This window comes from Dendrobates tinctorius, unplaced genomic scaffold (genome assembly GCF_039654945.1).
Source record: "Dendrobates tinctorius isolate UK_male_01 unplaced genomic scaffold, ASM3965494v1 ptg000059l, whole genome shotgun sequence".
In the NCBI taxonomy this organism is placed as follows: Eukaryota; Metazoa; Chordata; class Amphibia; order Anura; family Dendrobatidae; genus Dendrobates; species Dendrobates tinctorius.
Window position 1 is genome coordinate 14,624,163 of NW_027361727.1, and position 20,016 is coordinate 14,644,178.

General features: G+C 44.2%; 1 protein-coding gene across 15 annotated transcripts in view; it reads right to left on the bottom strand.

Annotated features, from left to right (window-relative positions):
* NRXN2 (neurexin 2) overlaps positions 1-20,016 on the bottom strand; it is a 900,728-nt gene that overhangs the window by 119,520 nt on the left and 761,192 nt on the right. For all 15 annotated transcript variants that reach the window (XM_073578443.1, XM_073578436.1, XM_073578438.1 and 12 more), the window contains one exon: positions 7,526-7,848. In XM_073578443.1, the coding sequence (XP_073434544.1) occupies positions 7,526-7,848 (323 nt within the window). The remainder of the gene's footprint in view (positions 1-7,525; positions 7,849-20,016) is intronic.

Consider the following 20,016-nt stretch of genomic DNA (forward strand, 5'->3'; position numbering starts at 1 on the left):
AAGTCACAGGGCAAACTCAGAGAATTTACCGTATTTTTCAGACTATAAGACGCACTTTGGGTGGAAAATGGGGCTGTGTCTTATAGTCGGAATGTACTTACCAGGAGTATAGTGGCAGCAGGAGCCGGGTGATTGTGCCAGCCCTGTGCTGGGAAGAGGGGGTGTTTGGTGCCGAGATCCCAATCCGCACATGTGCCATTTTCCCAGAGGCCACTGCATTGCAGCAATAAATGTACGGGGGCTCTGGGTTTTCACACAATGTCGGCAGAGCCCCCCCCCGTACCACCGAGAATCACCGAACCTGCCGCACCAGTCTTGGTTGGGAGTCATATCACTGGACTCCACCAGTGCTGTTGATTCCCCCCCCCCCCTCGGTAAGCTGAATTCGGGCTGTAAGACCGACCCCCATTCGAAGCATTGATTTTTTTTTCCCTATTTTCCTTCTTAAAATTTGCGGTGCGTCTTATAGTCCGAAAGATAGTTCACATTTTCCTAAAGGGAGAGTTTCCAATAATAAATAATTCTTGCTAGAATTACTTTTTAAGCTGTCCACTAAAATATTTCTTAAAACTTATCCGTTGCTTCAGGAGACTTTTCAGAATAAGTTGATGTGTGTGCACATTTTGTCATTATATGGCTTGTACGTTGCATTTTTTCACCTTCTGCGGGTCCCATCTGTAACAATCAGTTGTCTCAGAGCTAGTGAGTGGAGACTTGATGCTTTAGATAAACAGCACACAAATAATTGAGGATTCCTGCGCTCCTGTCTCTATGTAACCCACCCTTTAGAAGCAACAACTGCATGGAGGACATTGTACAGCAGTACTGAGCTGTGTAGCTGTGAATCCAGCACTAGAGTAAGATAAAACAGGTACTAGAAAACAAAAACACCCTATGGGGTATCTTTCAGATTCTCTCTCTCTCACCTCTCCCCTCCATCAGTCATTCTCCATCAACTATAATAAGCAGCCATATTCTAATCGGTTCATCTTGTTTTGATCAAGACTTATTTTGGCACTTTTTGCGTTCAGGAGCAAAGTGGGAGGTAAAGTGGCTTATACACTGATAGAAAGATACATACTTCTCTGATGAGATTACATATGTACACACAGCTATATAAATACCATATATATATTTGCTTCAACTATTCATTTATGCAAAGTTGGTTGAAACAACTGTGGCCAGTCAATGCCAATTCATACTGCAACGTCTTTTAATGTCCAGATTTTCAGAACTTTTGACATTTACTAATCTTTACTTTCCTTTTTCACTCGTTTTCTTTGTTCTTTTCTTTTTTTGGGGGGGGGATTTAAAATGATTTTTGCTCATATTTAGATTAAGAGGGACTCACAACCTAAACCCCTTTTCAGTATATCTTTGGTGACTGAGAGGAAACTTGCGCATAACGGGGAGAACATACAAACTTCATGCAGATCTTATCCTTGGTGGGATTTGATTACAGGTAGTGATGAGTGAACGTGCTGGGATAAGGTGTTATCTGAGCATGCTCAGTTGCTAACCGAGTGTCTTCGGCGTGCTTGAAAACTATGTTCGAGTCCCAGCGGCTGCATGTCTCGTGGCTTTCCGACAGGCACAACGCACGCAGGGATTACCTGTTTATTAGGCAACACCTAGCGCCACTGCTACTGGCTAGTGTCCACCCTCTCTTCAGCCTACAATTTAACAGTCTGAGGAAGGTCCTCTGATGATCCGTAACGTTACCGTAACAGCAGGGTGGCGCGTCAATAAAATGATGCACATCATGTAGCATCAATCAAGATATCAGCAAATCGATTCATATGGAATTAAATTCATAATCAATTTCTCCCTCCAAAATAAAAAATTGACATAACCAACAATTTTTTTCAGGATTCAATTTGAACAAATCCAGCAAAATATCATACAGGACCTATCTAATATACAGTTAGGTCCATATATATTTGGACAGAGACAACATTTTTCTAATTTTGGTTCTAGACATTACCACAATGAATTTTAAACAAAACCATTCAGATGCAGTTGAAGTTAAGACTTTCAGCTTTCATTTGAGGGGATCCACATTACAATTGGATGAAGGGTGTAGGAGTTTCAGCCTTGGAGTCAATTGTCCAATTACTTTTGGTCCCTTTAAAAACAGGGTGGCACATGTTAAGGAGCTGAAACTCCTAAACCCTTCATCCAATTTTAATGTGGATGCCCTCAAATGAAAGCTGAAAGTCTGAACTTCAACTGCATCTGAATTGTTTTGTTTAAAATTCATTGTGGTAATGTCTAGAACCAAAATTAGAAAAATGTTGTCTCTGTCCAAATATATATGGACCTAACTGTGTATCTAAGATATAAAGCTCAGTGTGTGTGTGTTTACGTATGTGTGTGTGTATGTATGTTCAGGATTGGCATCCGCACCGTAGCAGCTACAGCCACAAAATTTGGCACAGTCACACGTCTGGACCCAGAGAGTGTCCTAGGCTATGTTGTGAGGTGAAATTTTAACCCTGCGCGTTCCAATTCACCAAACAATTTTGCCCCTATCTACATAATGGGGAAAAAGTGAAAGGAAAAGTGTTGGAGGCAAATTGACAGCTGCCAGATGTGAACAAGGGGGACTGAAAGAATGAGAGCGATGGCGCCAAAGAGTATATACCGTACAGTTGCTAAGGTGGGGCCCTGACATGGGATACTCACCACACATGGGGATATGAACACACACACAAAATGCGCCGCACACTACCACGTGCTTCAACACATAGACCACCCTCAGCACACATTTCACCACACATACACCAACCTCGCCACATCAAAGTCGGAACACAAAAACTCAAAACTCGCCACGCTGTCCCAGAGCTGTTTAAAAGATGAAAAATGAGCTGTGATTGGTTGCTGTCAGCAACAGTTTTCTTTGTAGACAATTGTGGTAACTGAGGCCTATTATTCTTATCATTTCTATGGTGCTATCGTCCTTCTGTAAAGCTGGAAATAACTCAATTTATTACCGTGCCAACACAGACCACCCTCTGACACAGACTGCAGGGGGAGCCCAGTATCACACAGGATAGGGTTAGATACACAGCTCAGCAGTCAGTATCACACAGGATAGGATTAGATACACTGCTCATCAGTCAGTATCACACAGGATAGGAATAGATACACGGCTCAGCAGACAGTATCACACAGGATAGGATTAGATACATGGATCAGCAGACTGTATCACACAGGATAGGATTAGATACACAGCTCAGCACACAGTATCACACAGAACAGTATTAGATACACGGCTCAGCAGACAGTATGACACAGGATAGGATTAAATACACAGCTCAGCAGTCAGTATCACACAGGATAGGATTAGATACACTGCTCAGCAGTCAGTATCACACAGGATAGGAATAGATACACGGCTCAGCAGACAGTATCACACAGAATAGGATTAGATACACGGCTCAGCAGTCAGTATCACACAGGATAGGATTAGATACACGGCTCAGCAGTCAGTAACACACATGATAGGATTAGGTACACAGCTCAGCAGACAGGATGGGGTTAGATACACGGCTCAGCAGACGGTATCACACAGGATAGGATTAGATACACTGCTCAGCAGTCAGTATCACACAGGATAGGATTAGATACACGGCTGAGCAGTCAGTAACACACGATAGGATTAGATACACAGCTCAGCAGAAAGTATCACACAGGAGAGGATTAGGTACACAGCTCAGCAGTCAGTATCACACAGCACAGGATTAGATACATGGCTGAGCAGTCAGTAACGCATGATAGGATAAGATACACGGCTCAGCAGTCAGTATCACACAGAATAGGGTTAGATACACAGCTCAGAAACAGGATGTGCCAAAGGAGAGGACATTTTCATTCCAAGAATTCCACTCATTCCATCTGATTTGTGTTTTGATTTTAAATGCCTCCAGTTTCCAGTTCAACTGCTATTTGCAATGTCCATTAACAATGCTCAGGGACAGTCCTTGAAAGTAGTAGGAATCGATTTGCAATCTCCATGCTTTTCCCATGGTCAACTTTACGTGATCTGTTCAAGAGCTGAAACTGCCAAAAATCTGTTCATCTTTGCACCGAAAGGAAAAGCCAAACATGTTGTTTATCAAAAGGCTCTTGAATGAGTTGAAAATAAAATACTATCAATACTTGGGTAATCGTTTAGTTAATTTGTGTTGCAATCTGTAGTGTTGAATATATGATGTGAAATGTTTTTATGTGCAATATAATCATTATAATTTGTTATAACTAACCACAGTTGGTTACTATGCCCAGGCGACACCGGGCTCTTCAACTAGTATAATATAAAAACAAGACAAAACTTTACACTAACCTTTCCATAACTGTTCTTATGCCACCACCGCTGCAGCTCATAAATCCTCTGTGCCACGCCAGTCTTCCGTCACTCCAATCTGGTGATGAACCCAAGGATTGGCCTCAAGCGTTTTCGTGGCTACCTGAAGTCAATCTGATGTCTGCGATTGGCATCACATAGTTAAATGAAGGGGCAGTGCTGGCCGTGATGTGTGTTGCCACCACATGACAGAGTGAAGACAATCACAGACCTTCGTACCAGAATGGAGTGGAGAACTGAAAGAACCGAAGACCAGTGTGGAGCTCTGAGGAGCTCAGCTGGAGTAAGAACAGGTGAAGGAACATAAGTATGAAGTTTTTTTTAAAGGAGTTGGAGCCAATCAGCTGTTCCCGGTGTTGGCCGAAACTGCTCAGTTACCGAGTTCCATCGGCAAAATAGTGAGAGCGGCCAGATACTGCATATCCATCCACCTATTGATTTGCCAGCTTGGGGGAAGAAGCTGATCGGTGAGGATGCCAGATGTCACACCCCATCGATCAGCCATTAATGACTTATCCTAAGGATAGGCCATCAATGTTAACGTCCCGGACAACCTCTTTAATTTTGTAATCCCTCTGCTCAAGACAATCGGGGTACTTTCGATTCCAACCAAATTTATTGGGACCAAATTGAATTTGGTAGAATGAAATTTCGGGAGATTTGCTCACTTCTAGTGTAGGGTCTACGTTTCTGCCATATAGTATCGCAGCATTATGCTAAAGGGCTTGTCACAGTTTGGATCCTCGGAAATCCAAGTTCTCTCATTTCTCCTTTAGTTCTTGTAAACCTGAATTGAGCTATTAGACAGAGAGGAGGAGTAAGGGAATGAGAGATTTTCTATAAATATCTCCTGTTATCTAGACTACATCCAACCTGTGTCAAATTACAGTCATACAGATGAGAAAAAATTGACTCCTCCAGCAATGGAAATTGTATGCCGACATCCTGTGCTTTCAGGAAAGAATTTGACAGCTACTTCTATTCTACTATCATAGCAAAAGAAACTCTCTTTCCCATAGATATCTCCTGCAAGCCCATAATGGTAAATTACAGAATTGTGCAACCACAAGGAGGAGCTAAAGAACTACCTGCATACTACTTCTACATAGACCTGAGTGGTAACACTGTATGCGATGCGCTCATTAGCCCCCTCTAGTGATGGCCGAATATTAGTGATTACTTTATGTTTATACAGAGGACTTATTACTCTGAAAAGCTAAGCATTGGAGGACTAAAGAAATAGTAAGAAGCAATCAGCACAGATTAATTGGCCTAAAAATACTGTACAGTATTGAACTGTGAGGGTGCAGAAAATGAAAATGGTTCATGCTGTTTCTTTAAATCTATGCCACCCTATGGTTACACAGAATGAGAACTGAAAATGTAAGGTGTAGTTAATATAGAATCCATCAGTAAGCTCGTTCTGACAGGAGAGTTTAGGTCTCTCACCATCTTTCTTTTGAACTCCTTTTAGCTTATTTATGACCACATCAAAGTACAGCTCAACTTTCACTTTGATGTGGTTCTAAATAAGATAAAATTGTGATTGGCATCCGTGATACAGATTTTGGAAGCTTTTTTAGTGACAATTTGTAATAATAACCTTTGATTGCTAATAAAAGAATTAAATATTTCAAAATATTTATCACTTGCTTCTCCTTTAATGTTCTGCGTGACATTGTGTTATATCCATCATACAGCAAAGGTGGAAAGCAGACAGGAAAATGAACGAGTATGGAGAGTTCAAGTCAGAATTGCAAATTATTCACTCCGTTTTCTTTCCTTATGACATTTCCTTTCTTATAAATAAATGTCCTAAATATGACAGCTCACATACATAAAACCGTAGTTTTTCCATATGTTTGCTCAATTTCTTTTAATTGATATTGATACAAATTGCATACCATTACCCAGGATAGTAAGCGCCATATGGCCTTTCAATGCTTAGTTTCCTCCATAAATGCATTTCAGTACCACGTCTTCTGCTTTGTTAAATATATATATATGTATATATATATATATTATCTATTTCATATGATTTTCAGTAAATTTATGTTTTCCATGTTAAAATATAAAATTTCCATAAATCATATTCAGCAGTACAGACACAATTTGGATCATGTCCCTTAAAAATAGTTATCCAGAACAATATTAATTTTTTACTGTGGACCTAAGAACTAACAGGCAGATAGTTGCTAACCTCCTGCCTGTTGTGCCTGGAACTGATCTCTGGCGGTACAGAGCAGTCAGTGACCGCTCCAGCTGACGATCCGCAGCTTCCGTTGACATCGCATAGACAGACCAGCTCTACTCTGTTGACGAGGTGCAACTGCCCATGTCATGCTGATTGATAGCTGGCTCCCCACTGCTTAACTGCAGGGAGTCCAAAGTCAATCAGCATGACGTCGGCAGTCATGCCCCATCGGCAGAGCAGCGCTGAAGAAGAAGAGCAGCTCTGCGTGACTGCCCACTACTTAACTCCAAGAATCTGGCAGTCAATCAGCATGATGTCGGAAGTCACGCCCCGTCGGCAAAGGAGCACAGAAGAAGAGCTGCTCTGTTGATGTGGAGCGGCTGAATCGCCAGCAGAAGTGGTCGATGAACGATATGAGCTGGCGCCGGAGAGAGCAGGCAGGTAGTTTGTTAACTTGTTAACTACCGGCCTGTTCGTTTTTTGTCTCAAAGTATAAACTAATTTAGTCCTGTATAACCCCTTTTAAGTAGAGGTGAGCAATTTAATGTCCATTAATTGACATTGATGTCCTTAATGGAAGTCGGTCTTCTGGGCTGGTCATCTATGACTTGGCATCTTGGGTGCCCTACAATGTCATGATGTTGTCGCACAAGGACTCATGTGAAGTCATGATGCCAAGGGGTGCCCCAGATGTGAAGAGCTGCTGCCACGGAAGACCTAACTGGATGCCAAACAAGGGCAGCACGAATCCCATTGCTCATCTCTACCTTAAAGTAACTTTGGAGATACAATAGAGAACCCCTTTAGGTACTTTGTGGACATTGTATTGTACAAAGTTGTAAACCAGGCTGGATTACAGTGGGCAAAGGAGGAAATTTCCAAATGGCATCCTACCACCACCCAGGAATCTCCACCATTCAGTTCCATGCCGATACACTTGTCATTGCATGTCATCTTGCGCTTACCTGTGTGATGCTGTCTCTCATAGTTGGGGATCTCCCTTTTCTTGTGGTAGTGGTGGCCATGGTCGTGGTTGTCTCCATTATGGTGGTAGACATGTCAGCCAGTAGTGTGGTGGCTGTAGTCTCTGTGGTCATGACTGATGGAACTTCACCAACAAGCATTAGATTGCCTTCTGTCCTGACATTGGGGTCACTCTCTGCAGCGAGGGACAGCACTTTTAGGCCATTGTAATACAAGCCCGATATCTGACCCTGGAATGGACGTCCCTGGTCCTTTCCTCCAACCTTGATGACCGCCTGGCTGTTGAAGATGGTCAGCTGCCGACCTGGTTAGTAAGAAGGGAGGTTCATCAAGTTCTATTGCAACTGGTAAGACATATTCACAGGCTCTTCTCTATTGTATGGGCAATAAACAACTGATAAACAGTAAATTACATGTCAACGGCACAATTATGGCAAAACGAGGGTAAGTGTGTTCTGTTTGTGCTTTCTCTTTGTCTATTATCAATGTATCATTATGTATATGTTTTAGTAAGCAAATATAAATGTAAGTAGAAAATATCCAATATCCAACATTTTGTGGTGGCCATTATGGAAACATCTCTAGAGTATTCCAGAATTATCTCTTCTCAAGGACAAACCCCAATTGTCTTTTCTGCATAAGAATCGTAGTGTTAAGGATTAGTAATAAGCAAACATGTTGGGATAAGGTATTATATCTGAGCATGCTAACCCAGTGTCTTCAGCATGCTCAAAAAATATATTCGCATCCCCGCGGCTGCATGTCTCACGGCTGTTTGACAGCTGCAGCACATGAAGGGATTGCCTAACAAACAGCCAATCCCTGCATGTGTTGCTGCTGTTGAACAGCCATGAGACATGCAGCCGCAAGGACTTGAACATATTTTTCGAGCATGCTGAAGACACTGGGTTAGCACATGAACATGCTCGGATAACACATTATCCCACCGCTATTTTACACATTGTAGAAAATTGCATGAGGCAGAGAAGGCTAATATGACCTCAAGTGTGACTGGATGGGCTTCCTCATAATACCTTTCACATCACATAGTATATCACAGCCGATCATATAAATGTAGAGAAGCCAGTATAAAAGCTGAGGCAAGGAATGCAGCAGCTATTTTCTACTGTATCTGTTTAGTGAGAGGATATAACCGCTCGATCACAAATTAACAATAGAAAGCCAAAAGAAAATGCCAAAAAACTCTAAATATATTGTACAGATATTGTGTGACAAAACATCAGTGAAGAAAAATTTTCCATTTATCCATAGCCAAATGCTGTATGTGGAGGCCACTTTGACTTTACTAAGGCTTGAAAGAGGTTATATACAGTCCTTGGAGACCTCAGGGTGACTTACATGTCTTTTCAAGGCTATACACGTAGCTGCGATTGACAGTGAATTTATTAGACGCAATTCAATTTTTTGGGGGAAAAATTCACTGAGTCTGATGAATTTGACTTTTCAAAAAATTCAATCATCTCAATTACCAATGCAAGAAACTTGCCTCTACGGAAATTTTGAGACGTATGGGTAGAAGTTGACATCTCGTAAAAGTTACCAGATTTGGTATCCAAAATTATTTTTGCAGATGGAGGAGTGTTAACGGGAACGTGACGCTATGGCGTGTCAGAAAAAACAATGTTGGCATCTCCCTGCCCGCTGCCCTGGATTAACAGGTCTCTGCCTACGTGCACAGTGTCACAGTTTTTTGTTTAGCGCTACCAATTGTTGATTTTGACATAGAACTGCAAGTAAACCTACCAAAGCATTATAACTATAATAATCAAAATAATTGTATCAATAATGTCGGCTTGTACAATAATACGTATAACTGGACTTCAGCTGCACCGGTACCCCCTTCACCGCTATGCCCACCATCTGTGAGCCGGCAGGTGATTGATTCGAGGCATAGTGTTACAAACTCACAAATGGTGTTATCTCTAGTAACTGGCCGGCCTCAGATTACTAAACTCTATGGCCCAGAGCAGAGGGCAATGGAGGGGCAATTTGCAAGCGGTGCTTTCCTATTCTTTCACTATACAGAAGGATTAAATAACATTGAGCTCTGCTACATCTGTACGGCATTACAATGGCTGCGACAGTGAAACTCTATCCTTCACCTGCATGCCTGCTGTTATTCTCCATGTGTTGTCATCACCTCGTCTAATGGATGTTCATCAACTGTAATTAGTTACCTTTAATTTCTCAATTACAGTCATGAAATACTTTTTAAAGGGGTTGTCCAGTACTATGATATTGATGATGACCTTTCCTTAAGCTAGGTCAATAGGTCACCTGGCTCCTCCACTGATCAGCAGTTTGCAGGTTTAGCACCCGCAAGATGTAGAGAGTCAGAACATCGCAACTCAGGCACTGAAGCTCCGCTTCTATTTACGTGAATAGAAGCCAAGCTGCAGTAACTGAGAATGGCCACTACAGAATGTAAGGTGCTGTTCAGGATCCATACACTGTTTACATCCAGTGGCTTAAAGCTGATCGGTGGGGGTGCCGGGTGTCAGACCCCCACCAATCTGATATTGATGAACTCACCTTAGGTCATCAATATCCTGGTTCTGGTACATCCCTTTAGCGGTCACAGATTTTAGGACAACTTAATTGGTATTATGATGTTTTCAGAGTGATGTGGCCAAGATGAAGACGTTCACCAAATGATTATTTGTAGATAAGGGCGTCTTTGGCATAGTGAAATACCCGAGGACTGGAGTCATTGGCGCTGGATGCTGCCATTTTGGCGTTTAAACCATCAAATAAAAAATGTTCTCTCCTAGAAGAATACTTGTAGGGGGAGAATACTTTTAAAATCCTCTTTGCTTTTCATGAATGCATATATTCTTTTAATTCTCACGATTACTATTCATTGTCTAGGTTACCCGCCACTTCTGCAGTTTGTCGGCGGTGGCCGATGTCCTAGGCAAGCAATTCTTTGCTTCCAATCTCTTTAAAGGTGTTTTCCCACTACAAGGACAAACCCTTCTTGATCAAACTGTTTGGCCCCCATAAAATAATACAGCTTATATTCACCTCCCTTGTTAGGGCCATTCCAGCGGTGTCATCGCTCGCTCGCTCTCCAAAGGCTCCCGTTCGGCTGTTGGGACACGTGATGCCGGTGCCCAGTCAGCGCTGGGGTCACTGCCTCTACCTTCGGACAAATTGACCATAACGAGGAAGTTGAGTCTACAGCTGATCCCTGGGTTCTGCTTCCTGTTCAGTTCGACAGTAGACATGGACAGTGACGCCATTGCTAATTGGTCGCTGGTGTCACGTGTCACAATAACAGCATGGGAGCCCCGGGGAGAACGAGTGCCGACACCGCAGGAACAGCGCCAGTACAGGAGGTCAGTCTAAGCTTTATTATTTTATGGGAGCCAAGTGAGGGTGGACAAGCACTGTTCAGATCAATGGATGCAGCCTGCTTGAGTCCCTGAGCTACATTGATGCTGCAGAAAAGAAACTGCCTCTGCTTGCAGAATCGGAGACTATACAGTTCAGATCACAAGCGCAGCCATGCCACTGGTCCAAACTGTCAATCATTGAAGAGCATGTTCTACGCGGCAAGCAGCAAGGCGGGAGGCATGCTCCTAAAAATACAAGATCATATGACCACATTAAGAAACTATATACTGTAAGCTCTGAAATATATTATGTTGTATATTTACTAACACTTGTCATTCATACACCACACATGAAGCTTCTTGTTCTATTATGCTACTTGGCACTGTTGACGTGTGATATCATCTATCTGGAACCGGTACTGTTTTATGTAAAATGATCCTAATATTAATTGGACAACATAAAAAATGGGTCACCGGACCTTGGCGTCGCAGCTCGTATATATCGGAGAAGCACTGATCTGTGTAATTCTCCTGGATGACGTTACCACCATTGCACACACTATATGTCTTGAATAGATTTAACTCAGATGGGTCATATTCAGCACCCCAGCTGTTGCAAGCACCATGGGAGATGTAGTTCATCAGCAGCTGGCAGATTGCTTCACACTGACTTAATGTAGCATTTGATTCAAATGAAATATGTTCTCATTCAAGTGGAATAATAATTCTCTGGACAATAACTGAGCAAATATTATCAGGACGTTTTCACTGCTCAGATAGGGTATGGAGCAGAATGCAAAGTCTTTTCACATTTACTGAAAGATTTAATTCTAATTGATCTTTATATAAGTGTACTATTAATATAAATTGTAATTTAGATTTATTTAATAACTCGTCGCTAAACTTTGTTATTACCGGTCACAAAATTGTGCAAAATTTGGAGGTATTTTGAACTTTTGATCAATCAGAAAATCTGCCGCATATATATGTATTCATTACATCATAGCACATCCCCTTGAGAAAGCAACAAGGCGAAACGCGCGTCGGGGAAGTGTGGGGAGCACTTATCTTACACTATGGATAAAACTAGCACTTTGCTTTGAATATTATTCATTTTGAATTATATGGGTCAAAGTTATAGGTTTCTGTTTGAGATACTGAATGCATTCCTTCCTTTTTTCTTGTCATTTGGGATTATCATACCCCTATATAATTTATGATTTGTTATGTTTTAAGCTGTCATGATCCCAGTGCAGGTTTTTGAGCTGCATGTCAGGGGTTAATGTCTGGAGCTCAGTGCAGGTTTTGACCTGCACACCTCGGGTTAATGATTGTGGCCTCTTTTTGGTTCTGGGAGAGCCTCTTAAGCCCCTGGGAAGCTCCAATCCCTGTCAGTTATACTTTTGCCTTTGGCCGAGTGTGGTGACCTCCGTGTGCCTATGCCTGTTCATTGTTATAGCTTGCTTATATGGTTCTGACCCGGTTCTGTTCCCAGTTGTGAGTTTGCCTGTTGATTCTGTACTGCGCTATCCTCTCTGTGTATGACTCGTTGCGTGTTATCTGACTACTCTCTTCTCGCCCCTCTTGTACCTTGCAGCTATCTCTGTGTATGACTCATTGGCTACTTCCTGACTATCCTCCCTGTCTATGCCCCTTGGTAACTTTGTCTCGCAGTTACCCTGCTAGGAGTTCTCTTGCAGTTCCTAGCTCTCTGGAGTTTAGGCCACGCCCCAGCAGTCACGTGCTTCAGGTCCTGCTGTTCTGAAGTACGCATCTACTTGGCTGCTGCCCACTCCACAGGTATCTTTGAGCACAGTTCGCTTTACTCAGGACATGCGCACTGGCTCAGTGAGCAAGTTCAATGCGGTGTTCCTGACATTAGCTATGCATATTTATTTACGGTATTTAATCATCATATATTTATGGTATTTAATCATCATTCATTACACCATATAATTGTTCACAATACTATAGGGTTGTTGTGATAATGCTCACTTTATTGATATTGCTATCACACTATAGCCATATAATATATGCTATATCTATTTTTTTTTAATATATATATGGGCCAATATTGATTCATTGTTTTCCATGGGTGATGATGTATTTTAATAGCTCTCCCCTTTCTTGTTTTTTCTTACTACTGACCTCATAAATATGTTTTCTATTGTTTTTAATGTGTCTTAATAAAATATGAGATTTATTATGTTGGGGGGAGCTGGGTAATTTTCATGGTTTCTAGCCACGTTATTACAGGATGTACTATTTGAATATTTAGTTATGGATCAATATATGACTTTGTATATTTCACAGAAAATTAAACTTGTTTTGTTATACAAGTTAATTTCTTTTTGTGTGTGTTGGAACAATACAAAAAAAACCCAGAGAAACAGAGAAAAAATGGCAAATTGAAGATAATTTCACACATACCCTCCTACAATGGTCTGGACAAAATTGTTGGCACCTTTCCAAAATTGTGGGTAAACAACTTTGTTTCAAGCATGTGATGCTCGTTCAACCTCACCTGTGGTAAGTAACAGGTTTGGGCAATATGAAAATCACACCTGCAACCAGGTAAAAAGGGGAGAAGTTGACTCAATCTTTGCATTGTGTGTCTATGTGTGCCACCCTAACCATGGAGAACTGAAAGAGAAGAACTGTCTGATAACTTAAGAACCAAAATTGTTGAACAATATCAACAATCACAAGGTTACAAGTCCATCTTGAGAGATCTTGATGTTCCTTTGTCCATGGTGCACAACTTAAGAAATTTACAACCCATGGTCCTGTAGCTAATCTCCTTGGATGTGGACGGTACAGAAAAATTGATGAAAGTTTGCAATACAGGATAGTCTGGATGGTGGATAAGCAGCTCTAAACAAGGTCCAAAGAAATTCAAGCTGTCCTGCACGCTCAAGGTGTCGACATTTGAATGAAATGAAACGCTATGGCAACAGACACAGGAGGACCCCAATGCTGACACAGAGATATAAAAAAGCTATACTATAGTTTTCCAAAACGTATGTGAGTAAGCCAAAATCCTTTTGGGAAAGCATCTTGTGGACAGATGAGACCAAGATAAAGTTTTTTGGTAAAGCACATCATTCTACTGTTTACTGAAAATGGAATGAGGCCTACAAAGAAAAGAACACTGAATCTGCACCATATTTGACTGTAGGTACAAAGTTGTTTTGGGGTTGTTTTGCTTACTCTGGTACTAGGTGCCTTGACTGTGTTTAAAGCATAATGAAATCTGAAGATTACCAAAGGATTTTGGGTCACAATGTAATGTACAGTGTCAGAGAGCTGGGTCTGTGTCATAGGTCATGGTTTTTGAGCAGGACAAAGACCCCAAACATACTTCAAGAAGCACCCAGAAATGGATGAAAACAAAGAGCTGGAGAGTCCAGATCGAAATCCCATCAAACCCCTGTGGAGAGATCTTAAAATTGCTGTTGGGAGACGGTGCCTTTTGCAAAAGAAGAGTGGTCCAAAATGTGAGCTGGGAGGTGTAAGAAGCTTGTTGATGGTTATAGGAAACAATTGATTGTAGTTATTTATTCTACAGAGCGTCGATCCAAATATTAAGTTGAGAGTTCCAACAATTTTGTATTGTTACAATACACACAAAAGAAATAAACATGCGTGGCACCCCCAGGAGTATGGTCGCCACAATGGCATTGCCTTCCTCCAGGGAGGGTGATGTCATGCTTGGAAGCAAGGAAGGGTCTCTCTAGCAGTTAATCATTTTCATGCAACACAGTTCCCACTCCGGGCCAGCAGAGGGAGCTCTGAACAAGAATTGGGGGAGGAGTGCTGAGGGTCAGGAGGGAAAATTAGTCAGTTAGTGTGAGGAGGGCAACGAGTGTAGACGTGTGGAGAGAAGCTGGAGGTTGAGCTGAGGAAAGAGAGCTCCCTCACAGTGAAAGCGCATGATCTGGAGCCTGGTCTCCACGCTTGTATGGATACTGAAGGTCCTGCAATAGAAACCAGAGGAATAGGGAGCTGTAAATGCTCTATTCCCAACTAAGACTCGGAGGCACAACAGCAACGGGTGAGCCAAGAGAGAGAGAGGGCTACAGCTGTCTGCCATATGTGGTAGTTCTAAGAGAAGATAAGAAGGAGGAACTTCAGTGTAACACTGTACTGCATGTACCTCAAGCCAGCGCTAGGAAGGAGACTACACAACCCATCTGATAGAGAGATTCCTGAGTTGCTTCCAGGCTAGCCTGCTCCTGTGCCATCTGTAACCAGGACCCTGGACTGCGTTTGCCAAGAAAAGGTAAAGAAACTGCACCCTGTTGTGTCCTTGCCTCCTTCCTGCAACATCCTCAGCACTGCTACATCTCTGTGCCAACACTGCACCCTCTTCCTAAACATTCCACTACACTGCCCTGGGACCAACAGCCCTAACTGTGGAGGGCTACAACATCATTGCTGCACCACACCATCTGTCCCAGAGGATCTGTTTGCAGCGTCGGCTTAACACCTCCCTTGCCGAACTCCACCAATGGCGTCACGAATCACTTATAAACTTTATTCCCAACTCAACCCCTTTTACATGGGCGCCCAGGGCCACGGACCGGGTCACCGCTGCTGTGACAATCCACTCTGAGAGACCGGCCCGGTACCGAGTACCCCACAGCCCTGGGAGGGCGACCCATTTTGGCATCACAAACAGGATTACGGAGCCCGGTATCCCCGGGTCCTGTGTGCCAGAGACTGTTGTGTGCTATAGACTGTGTGCAAAATTGGCGCCATTGCCGCCATTATCCCGCTGATTGGTGCGCACGGGAAGAAAAGGGGCAGGCCTTCGTGGGCGGAGCCTGCCGCAGATCGCGAAGAAATGAAGTGCCACGCGGGAAGAGAGGACAGCGCGCGAGAAGGGGAGGAGCTGAGGCCTACAGCCGGTAAGCCGCTCAACCCCGGGGCCTGACAACCGTTAACTAGGGGGGAAGGAGAATGTCTCAGGCAAGCGCCGATGCAGCGGCAGACGCCCCCGCCAGCCCCTCAGCGCCGCAAGATGCAGTGCCCAACGCGGCTGTGGCTCCGGTAGCACCCACCGCAGCGGTCCCCATAATGCCACTGTCTATGCCCTACATACCGGGAACAGCCTGGCTACCGCAGTACTCGGGTGAGTCCCATACCCTGAGTGAATTTAAAGAGAGACTGTGCAGTTTGTTTGAGGTGTATCCTCTATCTGAAAGCCAGAAGGTGAACATCCTTATTGGGCAGCTAACAGGTGCAGCACAGAGAGAAGTAAAAGCCTGGCAGGACACTGATAAAGAGACTGTTAAAAAGATCCCAGCTAAGCTAAGGAGCACCTTTGACACCCGCACTGCCGCTGAAATCAAGATGAGATTCTTTGGATGTAAACAGAAAGTGCAGGACAGTATACGGGACTATGCTCTTAACCTGCAGGAGGCGCTGCAAGCCGTCAAGCAAGTTGATCCTGACAGTGTGAAAGAGGAAGACAAACTGTTAAAAGAGCAGTTCATTGAAGGACTCCTATCCAGTACCCACAGAGTGCAGCTGCGCATCATAACCCTACAAAACCCTGACCTGGACTTTGCTGATTTCAAGGACAGGGCTATTTGGGTGCTGCAGGAACCAACTGTCAGCCGTCCAGCGCCCCCTAGGCGCCCAGCGATCACCTACCACCAGGAAGCAACATCTTTCCCTTCCATCCCTGTGGAGGCTGATGCACAGACTCTGGATAAAGATCCAACAGAAGAGCTGCGTCTACAGGTCCAGGAGTTGACCAAAGGTATGGCTGCACTTACTAAAACCGTGCAGTCCCTGCAGGTGTCCTCCAAGGAGAAGATCCAGCTTGCTTCCAGTCCAGACGATGTCCCGTGGCTCCGGAAGAGGAGAACCCCGCCACTCCGAGGGAGGAACAACGACCGCTATGACCAGGACGGACGTCCCATCTGTCGTCGCTGCCACAAGGCAGGCCATCTTGCAAGATTCTGTCCTTTAAACAAGTAATCCCTGGGGCAGAGGGCCAACCCCCAGGAGTAGGACCACAAGGCCCAAGGAACTGGCGAGCCAAGTATGTTGGAGGGAGACCGATCCTCCCTGTGGTGATTGACGGCATCCCCATGAACGCTTTGCTGGACACTGGCTCCCAGGTGACCACTATGCAATATATCCTCTACAAGGGTATTGGGCTGACTCTGAACTCACCCGTGGCCCAAGTGATGAACTAACAGTAGTTGCCAGTAATGGTCAGTCTTTACCACAAGTGGGATGTCAAGATCTGATAGTTGTGGATATTAATCGACGAGAATGTAATTCCATGATGACTCTTGGTACAAATGTATTTGAAAATTGTCTTTCCGAGGTTATTACCTTGTTGCAACAGGTGGCTGAGACTGCTGGTTCCAGTGAACAATGAATTCTGCAGAAGGAGATCAAGGCCCTGATGCAAAGACAGCAGGTAGAACTCTCTGGCGGAGAAATTGGCAGCGTCAGAGTGAGTGATGCTTTCCCCATTGCAATACCCCCAGATGTGAAATGTTGATTTGGTGTCGGGCAGCTATAGGTCTCAGAGGAAAGGATTAACAGGCATTGGTAGAGCCAGTATACTCTGATAGCAGGCCCACTGTCCTGACAGCCAGAGGGGTAGTTGATGTACGAAAGGGGAGAGTACCTGTACGCCTTTTGAATTGTGGGGAGGAGGAGGCCACAATACCTCGGTATGCCAAAGTTGCTAAGCTGCTCACTGTCAGTAACAATGCAATGCAGGCAGCAGAGCCCTTGGTCTCATCCGACCAGGTGGAGGACAATGGCTCTGTCAAGCAGCTGGAGGAGTGGTGCCAGCAACTGCAGGTGGGGACTGACTCTACACCTTCATACCAGAAAAATGGGGTTTACAGGCTGACCCAGGAATATGAGCAGGTATTTAGTAAACACCCTCTAGATTTTGGGAAGGCAAAAGGGGTTCAACATCATATCCCCACTGGAGATCATCCACCCATTAAAGAAAGGTACCGGCCTATACCCCCAACACAATACCAATGTGCCAAAGGTATGTTGAGAGAGATGAAGGAAGCTGGGGTTATCAGAGACAGTTGTAGCCCCTGGGCAGCTCCAATAGTTTTTGTAAAGAAAAAGGATGGAACCATGAGAATGTGTGTTGATTTCAGAAAAATTAACAGCATTACACATAAAGATCCCTACCCATTACCCAGAATTGAAGAGTCATTAGCTGCACTTAAAACTGCTAACTACTTTTCCACCTTAGATCTCACTAGTGGGTATTGGCAGATTCCCATGGCAGAGGCAGACAAGGAGAAAACAACATTTACCAACCCAATGGGTCTCTGTGAGATCAATTATATGCCATTTGGGCTCTGCACTGCCCCAGGAACATTTCAACAGCTGATGGAGTGTTACCTGGGACACATGAACTTTGAGACAGTCCTGTTGTACCTTGATGATGTCATTGTTTTCTCCAAGACTTATGAAGACCATCTGGAGCACCTGGCTGAGGTGTTTGAAGCCTTGTCCAACTTTGGCCTGAAGGTGAAGCCTTCCAAATGCCACCTCCTGAAGCCCAAGGTACAGTACCTCGGTCATGTAGTGAGTGCAGAAGGTGTGGCACCAGATCCTGACAAAGTCACAGTCATCCGGGACTGGCTGAAGCCCAGCAACCTCCATGAAGTACGCCAATTCCTCGGGTTGGTAGGCTACTACCGAAGGTTCATCAAAGGCTTCACTGAAACAGCCACTCCTATGCAAAATCTTCTGGTGGGGCAGTCCAAGAAGGCCAAACAGAAAAGTTCCACCTTTGAATGGACTGAGGAGTTGGAGAGATCCTTCACCAGACTGAAGATGGCTCTCACAGGATATGAAGTTCTGGCCTACCCAGATTATGACAAACCTTTTGTGTTGTATACTGATGCCAGCAACGTGGGACTTGGAGCAGTACTGTCGCAGGTACAGAATGGCAAAGAAAGAGTGATCTCCTATGCCAGCAGGAAGCTTTGTCCCACTGAAAGGAACCAAGACAACTACAGTTCCTTCAAGCTGGAGTTCCTCGCCATAGTCTGGGCTGTGACTGAAAGATTCAAGCATTACCTAGCTTCGGCCAAGTTTACTATCTTCACGGACAACAACCCGTTGACTCACTTGGACACTGCAAAACTAGGTGCACTGGAACAGCGATGGATGGCTCGGCTGTCTAACTATGAGTTTACCATCAAGTACCGGGCAGGGCATAAGAATGCCAATGCTGATGCGCTGTCCAGAATGCCTAATCTGCCAGATGCAGGAGAAGACCCTGAGGCTCTTGAAGAAGTAGAGTTATCTCTCTTCCACCGGCCAATTGCGGCCCAACGTGCCAAAGGAGTGAGAAACAGAAGGTGTGGCTTGAAAGAGGTCACCCTAAATCCATTGCCCCATCATGACTGGGCAGAAACTTAGGATAATGACCCCGCAGTCCGCCTGGTGAAGGAGCTACTGTCACAAGCTGACTCACGCCCAGAGTCGGATGCTCCTGAAGAAACTCAGCAGTTGTGGAAGGAGAGAGGCCAGCTGTTCATCTATGAAGGAAAGCTGTGTCGGAGAAGTATCAATGCCCGCACTCATGAGTTGGTCTGGCAGATGGTAGTCCCAAAGAGAGAGGCATCAATGGTCCTGGAAGCATACCACAATGGAGCTGGACACTTCAGATGGAAGAAGTTGGAAGCAATGCTCCGGGAGAGATTCTACTGGGCTGATATGAGGAAAGCCATTGAAAAGTGGTGCCGGGAGTGTGGACAATGTAACCTGCGCAGAAAGGATCAAAACAGCCAGAGAGCTCCTCTGCAGCCAATAGTGACCAAGCAGCCACTCGAGTTGGTTGCCCTGGACCATGTGAAGTTGGTCCCAAGCTGGTCGGGCTACATCTATGCTCTTACCATCATGGACCACTACTCAAGATTCCTGGTAGTTGTGCCTGTCAAAGATCAAACAGCCAGGACAGCAGCCAGAGCCTTTTAACAGCACTTCTGTAGACCACATGGATATCCTGAGCGAGTGCTTACAGATCAAGGTCCCGCTTTTGAGGCAGAAGCATTCCAGGAATTCTGTAACTTAATATCCTATAGTGAAGGGTGTTTTTTTGTAATTTT